At 41.8% G+C, this 14,999-nt stretch overlaps 1 protein-coding gene across 4 annotated transcripts in view; it reads right to left on the reverse strand.

Moving 5' to 3' along the window:
• The window catches only part of macf1a (microtubule actin crosslinking factor 1a), a 564,022-nt gene that overhangs the window by 191,515 nt on the left and 357,508 nt on the right, over window positions 1-14,999 (reverse strand). The window contains exons 38-40 of one of the 4 annotated variants that reach the window (XM_073034463.1): window positions 9,456-14,255; window positions 2,381-2,530; window positions 2,012-2,227 (exon numbers count right to left, since the gene is read on the reverse strand). The exons of the other annotated variants lie outside the window; for them this stretch is intronic. Coding sequence (XP_072890564.1) covers window positions 2,012-2,227; window positions 2,381-2,530; window positions 9,456-14,255 — 5,166 coding nt within the window. The remainder of the gene's footprint in view (window positions 1-2,011; window positions 2,228-2,380; window positions 2,531-9,455; window positions 14,256-14,999) is intronic. 4 annotated transcript variants of the gene reach the window in all.

Consider the following 14,999-nt stretch of genomic DNA (forward strand, 5'->3'; position numbering starts at 1 on the left):
AGAGGGAAGTGTAGACCAGACCTCTCTACCAGTCAGCGGCCACCTTTTTCAGTACTGTCTCAATTTTTAAATAACAATTTACCATTTGCAGAGGTGTTATTTTGAATTGTTTACCCTGGCAGTCCTATTTCTAAGCATCAAGGCCACCCTGCATCAATGTCATATCTGTGTGTTTATCCATGTGCTTACCAGCCATAAACAGCTCATCAGTCTTTGACAAGTGGTTAAATTGTGCGCACTGACTAAACACCGACTCAAAGAAAAACTAATTTCTCTGCACGAGTATGTTCAGGAACATTCGAAAATATTACGTCTGTTTAAAAAACAAAATCACTGAAACCACCTAAAAAAATTAAAACATAGATTTGAATCTTTGGTTCATTAATCTTGTCCCTCAAAGATATTTCCTTCTACTGAAATGAGTAGATTCCATAAAATACGAATGAATAGAATTCCAGGTTGGACAATTTGGAAATATTTTCCAGAAAGTTCTGGCCTGTTGTTTTACACAAATACTGAAGAGATGCTTTCACCCTGGTAAATTAATTGCAATGTATTTAAGGCGAGGCAATTTATCAAACTTTACAATTGACAATCTTCCTAGTTGTCTGATTACTGATAAAACTGGCAAATCAAGGACAGTACAAGACACAGACATCATTCTCCGAATTTCATAAAAGAGTTGAGGTACATTTCCATTCATGTAACAAAACCATTTAATGTAGACCAAATAAATAATGGCACTCTCATTAAGAACATAGGACTTTGATTTTAAAGCTGCAAAAGCAAGTGGTTTAAAGAAACAAGTTATCCATTCCAAATATTGCTCACTTTGCTGGCTGAACAAGTGTGTATTTTATGATTGATGTTGAAGTATTGTTGAAATACTGCCATCATAATTTTGGCAATGGTACAGAATTAAATGTAGCATATTGTGCCCAGATGTTGGAAAATTTATCAAAGCTTCATTTTATAGTAACTGTTTAATCAATAGAAAATAAACAGATAATTTCGCGATCAATCATTATGTGTGGGCGCCTATCACATTAGCATTGATCCAAGGAGAAGCTTTTCAAAAAATATCTTTTCTTATTACAGGATAAAACAGCAACATGCTATCTTTTAATGTTTCTTCCTAATTGTTTCTTTTCTTTTTAACTGATTTACTCTCATATCTTTGCTTCAGTGACAGAAGAATCAGCATATTTCATTGACAAAAATGCTTCAATGATCACAGGATATTAAGACCATACCTTAGGATTAGTATACTACCTTCTAAAGCAGGGGTTCCCAACCCTTTCTATGCCATGGGCATTTACCATTAAGCAAGGGGTCCATGGACCCCAGATTGGGAACCCCTGCTCTAACCCCTGCAAATGCTTCATCAGTTGAAAAGTCAAACTGCAAGCATAATTTGTTCTCAATTCCAGGAAAAACAATTTATCAGGGAACAATATTATATGATGTTAATGGGCCGTCTCAAATTCTAATCACTAAGTCAGAGATAAGTTAGTCAAAGACTGTTCCAGCACGCATCAACAAAATGAAGGAATTGAAAAACAGTAGGTGGTAGTTTATCAATGCTAGGTTGAACATGAATGATAATAATTCATCTCTGACTACTTGTTATCCTTGCACAGGTACTACTGCAAGCAAACTAACCAAGTACATGGTTAATTTCACAAAATGATCATGGGTAAAACACAAAGAAAGGGAGAACAGTACACAAAAGCAACACACACAAAATGCTGGAGGAACTCAGCAAGTCAGGCAGCATCCATGGAAAAGAGCACAGTCGACGTTTCAGGCCGAGACCCTTTTCTGGGCCCTGATGAAGAATCTCAGCACAGAATGTTGACTGCTTACTCTTTTCCATAGATGCTGCTTGGCCTGCTGAGTTCCTCCAGCATTTTGTGTGCATTGCTTTGGATTTCTAGCATCTGCAGATTTTCTAATGTTCTTTACAGTAAATAAAAACATTTTCTTTTGTAATATATGAAATTCTTCTTACTTTTTCGGTTGCCAGCATGTCTCTCAAATCTCCAAGCCAAGTTTTTGACACCTCACGGACTGAGGTAAATGCTGTCAGCAAGCTCTTTGAGTCTTTCTCAAGTGTCTTCAGTAACTGACCAGGTACATTTTGTGCGCATCCTTTAAGTATGTCATTAACCAATATCAACTCTTGATCAATCTGGACCGACAGCTTCTCGAGCTCGGCTTCGAAACCCTAGAGACAGCGTGAAAGACACCGGAGTTTTCAACGGGGACAAAAATGAGAAATCTAAATGAGCAATATGCAAAACCTTAGGTACCCGTCCAATGCAGAATTCAGTTTTGGTAAAGAGAGATAAATCTACACCATTAAAGATAACGCACTAACCTCTGCCAAGTACAATTGCTCAAGAAGCATCGCAGGATTCGTACCAACCGGCTTCTGCTGCTTCAGTCTGACCTCGATGTCCAGCACGCGAGAGAGGAAAGAAACAAGATTTTCGCCGTGCTCTAAGCATTGCTGCTTACTGTACAAAGGCTGGCGATGCAGGCAACAAGAAAAAATATAAAATTAAAATTAGATGGAGTTCAATTGAAATAATATTATTTTGCATGTTTCTTTTAACTGCAATACTGACTGATCTGTGCTCATACAATATGGCAGCAGTAAGCAGCAAAAACTCAGGATGACCCCAACACTGCTCACCACTGTTTATGCAGATATCCGACAGGAATTTTTTTATTGTCACATGTGCAGAGTTAAGTATGGAATTGTGGAAGTTACCGTCACCTTAATCCAGGAGTACCCAACCTTTTTAATGCCATGGTCCCCTACATTAACCAAGAGGCTCGCGAACCCCAGGTTGGAAACCCCTGCCCAGAGCTTCAGACAGATATTACGTCACCTGACAGTCTCACTGTTCAAGGACGTTGAATGGCGTGAAATCGCCATGTTTAACTGATAAATATGAACTGCACTCATCAGGAAAAGTTAGGACTCATCCATTCTAATTTAAAAATCCTTTTATCAGCCTGGTAGGTGGTAGGCATTGACAATACTAAACATCAGCTCTGTCACTGCAAATTAACTTTACATGCCAGTCTCTGGGTGGAGAGAAAGAAAAGCTGCTCTTTACATTCCTTTTCTCTCTTAATCCACTTTGCCTTTTCCTTACTTTCTTTCCCTTTCCTTACCCGACTCATAATTCAGACCCTTTACTTCTTTCAGTCTAACAGGTTGAGGCGATAGCTAAACATGATAGCACAAATGGCAGGCATATCATAAAAAGCACTAATCTTTGAACTCAAATCTATATTCCAGTGCAAAATCACTCAATATAGTCTGTTTATTTATTTATTTATTGAGATACAATGCAGAATAGGTCCTTCTGGCCCTTTGAGCCACAACACCCAGCAATTCTCCAGCAATTCCAGTCTAATCACGGGAAAATTTACAACGACCAATTAACCTACCAGCCGGTGTGTCTTTGGACTGTGGGTGGAAACTGGAGCACCCAGAGGAAACCCACATGGTCACGGGGAGAACGTACAAACTCCTTACAGGCAGTGCCAGGAACGAACCCAGGTTGCTGGCAACGTAAAGCGTTGTGCTAACCACTACACTACCGGGCTGCCCTGTTCTCAGCCCAAGTACGATGAATGGCATCTGACTAGAATAAACAGCTTGGATATTAAATTGCTTAAGACATAACAATATCATTAAACAGAGGAGTGTATACTTTTGGATGAAACAGGTTTACTGAAGATTCCTTTGGAACTAAATACAGCTGCCAAAACAGATAAATACAACCTCTGATGTTTTTGGCCTCAATGAGCAAAATATGTTTTAAGAATTTCAATGTTGTGGCCAGCTTTGGAGTGGGAAAAGCCATCAGATTTTAGTGATCAAAATGAATCCAACAACAATGCAGAAGTCTGCTTTATTTAACCTATTCTGCTAGGAGAGTAAAGAATGCTATCTCTGATATACTGGCTCCAGGACGTGCCTTTCAGCTGATCCAAAAAATATGAGGGGTGATTGATAAGTTTGTGGCCTAGGGTAGAAGGAGTCAATTTTAGAAAACCTAGCACATTTATTTTTCCTACAATTACACACTTAGTCCAGCGGTCGTGGAGCATACGGATCCCTTCTTTGTAGAAGTTGGCACCTTGGACCTCCAGAAGTGGTCCACATCAGGGGTGATTGATAAGTTTGTGGCCTAAGGTAGAAGGAGATGAGTTATTAACTGCAAACTTTCTGCATAATCGTTCAAAGAGTTGAACTGCATGTGCATGTGACGAGATCTATATAACTCATCTCCTTCTACCTTAGGCCATGAACTTACCAATCACCCCTGCTGTGGACCACCTGGAGGTCCAAGACGCTCTCTTTACATGCACATGCAGTTCAACTCTTTGAGTGATAATGCAGAAAGTTTGAAGTTAATAACTCATCTCCTTCTACCTCGGGCCACAAACTTATCAATCACCCCTGCTGTGGACCACTTCTACAAGGAAGGGATCCGTATTCTCCATGACCGCCGGATTAAGTGTGTACATAAAGGATGGAACTATGTTGAAAAATAAATGCGCTAGGTTTTCTAAAATTGACTCCTCCTATTTTAGGCCATGAACTTACCAATCACCCCTCGTGTACCTCTTGCCCTTCGATGGATACTTAAGTTTGTGTAGCAAATTTCCCTACCATAAGTTTAAAACCTGTCAACTATTTTATCTATTGAGATACTGCACAGAATACGCCCTTTTGGCTTTTCAAGCAGCAATCCTCGATTTAACCCTCGCCTAAACATGGGACAACTTGCAATGACCAATTAACCTACCGACTGGTATGTATTTGGACTTTGGGAGGAAACCAGAGCACCCAGAGGAAACCCACACGGTCATAGGGAGGATGCAGGAACTCCTTACAGCGGGAATTGAACCGGGTCGCTGGTGCTGTAAAGCGTTGAGCTAACCATTACACCACCTGTTTTTCTTGGTATTCTGTCACACTACTGTATCATCTTTCTCTTAAAGCATACAATCAGATCTCTTGCCTAGATAGTGCTATGTTCAGATTTAAGTAGATGCTGGAAACACTGAAATCCTGATTTCATCCCCACTGCTGTTCAATCCTTGCCCGGTTGTTCCAATAAAATTACTTACATAATTTCTAATATGGAAAGATTTAACATAAATTATCGGAAGCGAATAAGAGTTTGTATGCAAAGAGCAGATGGAAGGAATTGAGGAACTGGCATGAATTCAGTAGGATGGTTGCAGGAACTAACTAGTGAAAGAGCACACAACCCACAGCGATCCCCAGAACGCTACGTCCACACTTTACAAGGATTTGTGTGTTCACATAAACCAAATCGGAGACTGGGAGATCTGTCCAGAGGGAGTCATGTCAATCACCAAATCTTACAGCACAGAAGGCAACTATGCAATGTGTTGGCTTCTTGGAGATGTATCAGTTATCTAAACTAACAGAAACGTTCACAAAGACTTCTGGAATGCACTTAAATTTATTTATATTTCATTATTCCTCAATTCTAACCACTAGCTTCAGAATCAGGTTTAATATCACTGGCATACGTTGTTAAATTTGTTGCTTTGCCGCAAAAAAAATACTATAAATTATAACAGTGCACATGGTTTCATTGTCCATTCAGAAATCTGAAGGAGGAAGGGAAGAAGCTGTTCTTGAAACACTGAGTGAGCGTCTACAGGTTCCTGTACCTCCTCCTTGATGGTAGCAATGAGAAGAGGTCATGTCCTGCTTGGTGGGGGTTCTTCATGATGGATACTGCCTTTCTGAAGCACTGCCCTTTGAAGGTGTCCTCAATGCTAGGGAGGCGAGAGCCCAAGATGGAGCTGCCTGGGGTATCAACTTTCTGCAGCTTTTTCTATTCTAATGCAGTCACCTCTCCATACCAGATGGTGATGCAGCTAGATAGCATGCTCCCCATGGTACATCTGTAGAAATTTGTGACAATCTTTGGTGATACATAAAGTCCACTCAAACTCCTAATGAAATATAGCCGCTGTCACGCCTTCTTTGTGACTGCATCGATATGTTGAGCCCAGGACAGATCCTCAGAGATGTTGACACCCAGGAACTTGAAACTGTTCACCCTTCCCACAGCTGATCCCTCTGAAGAACACTCAAGCGTGCTCCAATCACAAACAAGAGAAGATCTGCAGATGCCGGAAACCTAGCATCTGAGTCCTGCTGAAGGGATTCGTCCTGGAAACGTTGACTGCTCTCTTTTCCATAGATGCTGCCTGGCCTGCTACGAGTTCCTCCAGCAGTATGTGGCGTGTGTTCCCTCAACTTCCTCTTGCTAAAGTCCACAGTTGGTGTTACACAGGTTGAGAGCTCTTTCCCCTGCAACTGTTAGCTTTCCAACCACCTACATTCCTCATTAATATGGTTTCAGACTCTTGATGAGCAGTTGAAATAACTGAGCAGGGTAACTTTTGTGTTTTTTTTTTAAACTTTACACATAGACCAGATCACATAGCTGTGCTGATGCAGGGTTCATTATAAGTAAAGCCTGATTTTTACATGATGGGACATAACCAGGCCACTGGAAGAACTCAGCAGGTCAAGCAAGATCTATGGAAATGAATAATGTTTGAAGTTTCGGGCCAACCTCATCTTCCCGCTGCAATGATAGAGTACCTCTTGTTCTCACCTACCACCCCATGAGCCTCCGCATCCAACAAATCATCCTCCGCCAACTTCTGCCATCCTCAACAGGACCCTACCTGCAAACACATCTTTAGGACGTTGTGAAGAATCGCTATGTCACCAAAGACTCTTGAAAATTTCGACAGGCACACCATGGAAAGCATTCTAACTGGTTGCATCTCTGTCTGGTATAGGGAGGGGGGCCACTGCACAGGATCGGAAAAAGCCACAGGCAGCTGTAAACTCAGCCAGCTCCATCATGGGCACTAGCCTCCCCACGATGTATGCTATTCACAGAATGCTTGTAAGTTGAAGTATTATGCATAAAATTTAAAAATTAAAGATCTTCATCATAAAATAGAAACAAAAACATGAGGAAGTCCGCAGACGCTGGAAATCCAGAGTGACACACACAAAATGCTGGAGGAACTCTGCAGGTCAGGCAGCATCTATGGAAATAAATAAACTGTTGATGTTTTGGGCCTATTCCATCTTCCCGCCACCTTAACAGTGATAGAGTTCCTCTTGTCCTTACCTACCACCCCATGAGACTCTGCATCCAACACATCATTCTCCATAATTTCCTGCATCTTCAATAGGACTCTATCACCAAACACATCATTACCTCCCCTCACTCTCTGTAGGTATTGCTCCCTCCATGATTCTCTTGTCCATTCATCTCTCCTGAATGATCTCTCTCCTGGCACTGAGCACTGCAAGTGGCAGAAATGCTATACCTGCCCATTCGGCTCCTGCCTCACCTCCATTCAGGGCCCCAAACAGATGAGGCAACACTTCACCTGCAAATCTGTTGGGGTCGTCTACTGCATCTGGTGCTGCCGATGTGGCCTCCACTGAGACCCAACATAATTTGGGGACCACTTTATTGAACATCTCAGCTCCATTTGTGAAAAAACAGAATTACCCAGGGGCCAGTCATTTCAATTCCAATCCCCATTCCCATTCTGACATGTCAATCCATCTTCTGCCACAATGAGGCTACTCTCAGGGTGAAGGAACAACACCTCATATTTCTTCTAGGAAGCCTCCAACTTCATGTCATGAACATTGATTTCTCCAATTTCTGGTAAATTTTCCCTCTCCCCCCCCCTTCCCTACTCCAGCCTCTTACCACTTCTCTTCATCTACCTATCATTTCCCCTTTGTGCCCTCCTATTTCCCTTCCCACCATAGTTCGCTATCCTCTCTTATCAGAATCCTTCTTCTCCAGCCCTTTGCCTTTTCCACCTATCACCTCCCAGCTTCTTACTTCAACCCCCCCCCCCACCCCCACTCCCACCTCCACCCACCTGGCCTCACTTATCACCTTCTAGCTTGACCTCATTCCCCTCCACCTACGCTCTTATTCTGGCATCTTTCCCCCTTCCTTTCTGGTCCTAAAGAAGGGTCTCAGCCCAATACATCGACTGTTTATTTACTTCCATAGATGCTGCCTGACCAGCTGAGTTTCTCCAGCATTGTATGGGCATTACATATAATAGAAATTTTCATTTTATCAGTAGGTAGTGGTTTATTTGAGAAGCCGGTGAGGCAGAGTTTTTAGCCCTCTCCAAACTAGTTTTAGCTGTGGTCCCTTTTGCACTGGATCCCAAATCACGTCCTAAGAACCATTTCACTTGTAACGCCACTGATCTAACAGTTAAAAAAAAAAGCTTTTACTTGGGTCGTCTTAAATACAAGAATGCAAATACAAAGATGAAATAAAAACTACCAAAACTTCAACTTTTTCCTGAATTTGTTTTAGCTGAATTCTGCCTATACACACTCGTGCAGGTTTTCTAAAATTAAAAGTAGAACCAAAAAGACACTGTTTTCATCTTAAGGTTATAAAATATCACTTATCAACGATTCAGGACCAGCTTCTTCCCTTCTGCCATCAGATTTCTGAATGGACACTGAACCCATGAACACTACTTCACTGCTTATTACTATTTTAGCATGACTTATTTTGTGTGTGTGTGTGTGTGTGTGTGTGTGTGTGTGTGTGTGTGTGTGTGTGTGTGTGTGTGTGTGTGTGTGTGTGTGTGTGTGTGTGTGTGTGTGTGTGTGTGTGTGTGTGTGTGTGTGTGTGTGTGTGTGTGTGTGTGTGTGTGTGTGTGTGGACACACATACACACTTAAAGACGTGAATCACAGTGTGTGTACACACACGCATACATTAATTCACATTTCTTTCCCTATTACCATGTATTTCATTGTACTGCTGCCACAAAGACGACAAATTTCATGACTTACGCCGGTGATATTAAACCTGACTCTGATTATCAAGGCCAATAATAAAGAAAAATTATTTATTTTCTGAAGATATAGAACTCATTTCAGATATCTTTGTTTGTCAATATTTGTACCAACTTGGAAATGAAACGTAACTCTGTCATCCCATTCTCAACATTACATTGTTGAGCAATTTAAAATAAAATTTGCCAAAAATGATTTAAAACAAACATGTGGGTTAGGGAAGTATAGCACTGCAACTAAGTTGTAAATTGTAAATAAACTCTACAGAGCCGTTAGTTGTTTTAATTTGACTCTTTCATCACCTGTCACCAATTTGACTGTTTAACATTCAACACTAAGTCCAGAATCAGGTATTCAAAGGAGAAAGCTGCACTAAGCCATCCGAAGTAGGAAACAGGATTCATGGAAATCCTAAATTCCTCTCAAAGGCTTAAACGAACCAAAGTATTAAGAAAGATGGAAAATATAACAATAATTCTAATTCCTAAAAAAGAATGCAGAGTGCCTACCTGTTTCTCAGTTTCTTCTGTTTTGTCCTTGACATTTTCAGTTCCCTTGTTGGTAACCTGTGCTTGTTCATTCAAGGTCATAACTGTTGGTTCATCAATTTGTTTCTGTAGGAAGTCTCGGTTCAGCATCACTTGAGTGCTTTTATTATCAGCTTCAAAATCAGAATTAATGTTTTGGTCCAAGTCTGTCTTAGTATTTTCTGTTAATTTATTTATTCTCTGTTCATCGGCAGCTTTTATTGGATCATACCCTTCACTTAACTGCGAGGCTGATACACCTTTGGATTCTGTGCTTTTCGTGGAAACAACGGTCACATTTGTTTTTCTAGCACTGGAAAGTTTATTTTCATCTTCTATCAGTTTACCTGCCGATTTTCTATCGTCACGTACATAATCTTCTTCCATTACTTTACCACCTGGTTCTTCAGTTTTGGTCATTTCAACAAATGACTGCATTTCATTTGAACTTTCATGAACGTGCTTTGCAATGGGCTCCTTTATTTGTTTTGAAAGCATTTCTCCATCTTCCTTAACTTGCAACATGCATCCCCCAGAAATTTCATCTATCATTCTTTGTCCAGTCAACTCTTCGATTTCCTTTTGCAAGTAGCTGGGAAACCCTTCCCTCCTTGGAAAGGAAGATTTTCTTTCACCTGTCTCAATTTCTTCCAGCTCTTGATCCATTGTCAGAGAAACTCCTTGATCACTCTCATCTTGTGCATCACTAGAAACCACCACTTGTACCTCACCAGCAGATTGATTCTCCTTTCCTTTCATAAATTGCCGTGCCTCGGTCATTTCCAAATCGAAGACATCCTGCACATTTGCCACAATATTGGAGCAATCTATTGAATAATTATCAAACTCCATTTCTTCCTCTCTTCTCCCTAAGTTGCTTAAGTTTGGCTCTGTGTCCATGGGCACTATTGCTTCTGGGGCAAATCCTTCTTTGCTCTGATGTAATGCATATATTCTATCATCAACCGATTTGACAGGAAATGAATCCTTTGTATCAAGTGCATTTTCTAAGAGTAGTTCAGATGATAAAGGCACAGAGTTGTCAGGCAAAAGCAGCATTGGGTTTTTACAACTGATCACTGAATTTTCATCTCTAATGCTCAACTGGCCATCCTCTTCCACTCTTGGGTTTAATATCTGGCTCCCTTCATCTGAGAAGGTCTCTTCAAAAGACATACTCTGCCCAACTGGTTTAATTACTGTCTCTGTCGCAACGCCCAGGTCAGGGTAAGAATTTTCATGAATAGATCCCACGTGGGACTGGATTTCCTCAGCCACCTCACGACTTATCAGCTCACTTTTAGCTGCTTCAATGAGTGGGACTCTGTCTCCAGTGAGTGGATCAATTATTCCTCCACCCAGAAGCTGATTGGTGGCAATAATCTTTACCATATTGTCATCTAACAGCTCACATTCTGCAGCTTTCCTCAATGTCATTCTGTTTCCGGTGGTGCTATCTACAACCCCACCAGTGTCAGCCTGGGCTTGCAGCAGTCGCATGGCAGCGACTGGATCCACTTTCATTGACTTCATTGCTTCAGCAACTGTTAAGTTCTTGCCCGTGAGTTCATCAATAACCCCTTTGAAATATCTGGCTTCCATGTATCTCTGGCCAGATTCCAAGTCTATTTTCCCTTTCTTTATTAGCTCTGAGTAAGGTATTACCACGCATTGGTCAGGAGCCACAATCCCTTGATTCTGCTCGGGAGAGGACATGGCTTCTGCTTGTGCGGATGTTATTCCTTGATTTGAATTTCGTGCTGATGCCAGGATCTTGGAAGTTACTGGCGACTGCATCCCTCCACTCAGTCCTTGGGCCTCTTCAACTTCGAAAGCATCCACTGGGCGAAAGGATGTTGTTTCAGATAAAGTAGTTACCTGCATTTCCTTTGCATGCTGACTAGCTTTTTCCACTTCAATCAGTTCATTGGCTACATCCTGATCAAGCAGACCACATTCGACAGCATCTGCCACAGAAAGCCTTATTCCTGATAGGTGATGATTAATTCCACCAAAAGCCACCTGCTTCTTCAAGATGTTAAGAGCAGCTTCTTTACTGATGATTCCCCTTTTCCTTGCTTCAACAACAGTTAGGTGTTCTTTTGATTGTGGATCGACTATGCCGTTCATTTCCATCTGTAAAGCAATCATGCGTAGCTTTGCACTTTCATCAGATCCTTTTCCTTTCGTTGCCTTTTCTATATTTATCAAATTATCCTGATGTACTTTATCCACTAGGCCCATCTTTGATGCCAGAGTCACTGATAATTGCTTGCCTCGCTTTAAGTCTACGATTCCGCCAGACACAACCTGCCCCTCCAGGATTCTCACTGCAGTTTCCTGATCCAGAAGCCCAGCGTCGGCTGCATCCTTGACCGAACACACTGAAGCACAGCCTGGATATATCACACCGCAGATGACCTTCTCAGAGTTCAAGATCTTCTGAATCAGCTGTTCATTAACGAGCCCTTCACCCACAGCCTCGGCGACTGTCAGGGTTTCGCAAGTCTGTGGGTCGAAGAAGCCGCTGAAGGCGCCCAGCTTTTCCATTAGTTTGAGAGCGGTGTGGCTCTGCAGGGCCCCCTTGGCCACTGCCTCCTTCAGTGCGAGTCTTTGCCCAGTCTGCACATCAATGACCCCACCTCTTTGAAGCTGGTCAATCAGAACATTCAATGTGGAATCATTATCCAAGCTATCGTCTGTTAGATTTGAAATTATTGCCAGTTTCTGGTGTTGGAGGGGTTTAACAGGCTCAGTCCTGCTCTCACTTATCACAGATTTGGCTTCATTATTTGGTACTAAACTACACTGAGATTCTTGCAATGACCTGTGAACTGCTGATGCTGGAACAACCAAAACTGAACTGGCTGAAGTAGGTTGAGAGTCAACTGTCTGTAACTCTCCAGCTCCTCCCTCACATTTATTGGCAATGTGATCCTGTGAAGGCGGCTGAAGTTTTTCATCACTCGTTCCATGTAGTGAAGTTTCAGTATCCATGCTTGTTTTTTTCAGTTTTTCTTCTTCACCAGTGTCATATTCCACTGGCTTCTCTTCCCTTCCAGCTGTTGGCTGCTCATGAACCACAATATCCCTGCAACAGATTCCAATCTGATCATTTGTTTCCTCGCAGGCTGGAAAATCTACGTTCCTCTTGACTGGTATTTCCTCACTGCTTTTCATTTCCTTAGTCCATCCATCTGATTGTCTCTCGTGCATTCCATAATCAGGATCTAATTTATCGCTTGCTTTCACACTGCCATTTTGCCCTAATAGCAGCTTATGTGGATGTTTTACTTCAACAGAATCCACGGTGCTATCATACTCGTCACTGCATTCTTCTGACATCTCTTCACTTTTTAATACTGCAGCTTCTATGAATTCTTTAGAGATGTCATTCAACTTGGCATCAATCAAAAGCAATCTGTTGCCATTGTGCACGTTCATGTAGCTTTGAGCCATTAAGTAAGACAACAATCTTTCTTCTTCTCTTTGAGCCTCTGAGGCTTCTGTACTGTTGTCTGCATCCAGGGATTTCGGACTGGAATTTGGCAGCATTCTACTTGATGTCCTCCAGTTCCATCTGTCTATGCTCGGGGAAGCAGGTTCGTTCATACTCGGTATCATATCAGGAAGACGAATTGACTTCAACTCTTCAACAAATTTGGCATCTAAAATTCCTTGTTCAACTGATTCTTCCCAGGACAGCACCTCGGTCGTTTCTGGGACATAAAGTCCTGATATAGTGGGTCTCTTCTTCAGGATAGTATGTGCGAGTTCAGCGGAGACAAGGCCCTGTTGCAATGCACTGGCCACAGGAAGGACCTCACCAGATTTCGGCCACAGCAGGCCCTTAAAGGACAGCAGTGACTCCAGAACAACCAGCGCACTCCTTGATGTCATCAAATCCCGCTGCACAGCCTCATCTAGAGTCAGTCGCTGGCCTGAGACGGGGTCAATAATGCCACCCATCTGGATCTGACGAATCAATATAGAACAAGCTATATCATGTTCGATGAGATTATGTCTCACTGCTTCATCCACTGTTAATCGGTGCCCTGTTCTGGGGTCAACAATGCCGCCCGCAAATAACTGGGCCTCTAGCATTCTAACCATCACCTGTTGATCGACTAGGCCTTCCTGGATCGCACGGAATATGCTGACTTTTCTTCCTGATTTCAGGCATATCATCCCACCTGCAAGCTGCTTTATTGGAAATAAAGTTAATCCAGTTTCTTTATCTACAATGCATCGCTGCATCAGCTCCAGAAGTGCGAGCTTTTCTCCCGTATTGGGATCAATCAACCCTTTTTGCATTCTTTGTCTCGCCTTCATCTTAGAATGCAAAGAAGTGGTGATCAAGCCCTGTTGGAAAACTTTCTCCAGATTGACAGCTTCAGCTGCTGCTAGGTTATCAAAACCACAGCTGAGCTGCATCTCCAAAATTTTCAGTCCTAGGTTCTCTTCAATCTTATTCTCTTCAACAGCGGCAGCAACGGGGAGCAGTTTGTTGTTTTTAAAAGTTGTGCTTTTCAAAACCTCCATGGCGGCCTGTAGTTCTTTCAAGGATCCAGCTGTTCGACCATCTATTTCACCTCTCTCTAAAGCTTGCTCCACTGACAGGCATTCATGTGTCTCAGGAAGGAGGAGGCCAGAATTAATCACTTGAATCTGCAGCAGAGCGAGGCCCGTGTCCTGGTCTATTAAACCTTTCTGCATGGCACGGAAAATGGAAAAGATTTCTACTGTGCCCAGGTCAATCACACCTGCAATTGTTTCATACTCCTGGAAAATGTAAATCACAAGTTAGGCTTCTGAACCTCGAGCAATCAATAAATCTGCAAACATACTTTTTTTAATCTTAGGCAGAGAACATTAATAAAGATTTATTTTGTCTGAATTATTCCCAATAAGACATTGGGAAGAAAGGTAAAAAAAATAAACAGACCTTCCATCTGTAGCTGTGTGTATAAAAAAACAAAGCAAGTTCTAATTATTGAACTTTGTTTTTAATTGGTTTATAATTGTCAACTTCTTTCATTTACGTACCCTGGTTGAGGAAAATTTAATCAATTTTCTTACTATGGTGCCAATTTTCAGTTTATTTTCATAAATTTTTGCAGTTTTGAATCTGACATGAGATTTTTACTGGAACGTAATGAAATAACACCATCATCTAATTACCGCTAATTAGACCACTAATCAAGGGTGCAATATCGAAGCTTTATAAAGCACTGGTGAGGCCTCACTTGGAGCAATTTTGGGTCCCTTATCTAAGAAAGGATGTGCTGACATTGGAGGGGGTTCAAAGGAGGTTCATGAAAAGTGATTCCAGGATTGAAAGGCTTGTCACATGAGGAGCATTCAATGACTCTGGGCCTCTAACTCCACAGAATTCAGAAGAATGAGGGGTGACCTCATTGAAACCTATCGGATGTTGAAAGGCCTCGATAGAGTGGATGAGGAGAGGATGTTTCCTATGGTGGGGGAGTCTAAGATCAGAGGACACAGTCTCAGAGTAGAGGGACA

This window comes from Hemitrygon akajei, chromosome 32, assembly GCF_048418815.1.
Source record: "Hemitrygon akajei chromosome 32, sHemAka1.3, whole genome shotgun sequence".
NCBI lineage: Eukaryota > Metazoa > Chordata > Chondrichthyes > Myliobatiformes > Dasyatidae > Hemitrygon > Hemitrygon akajei.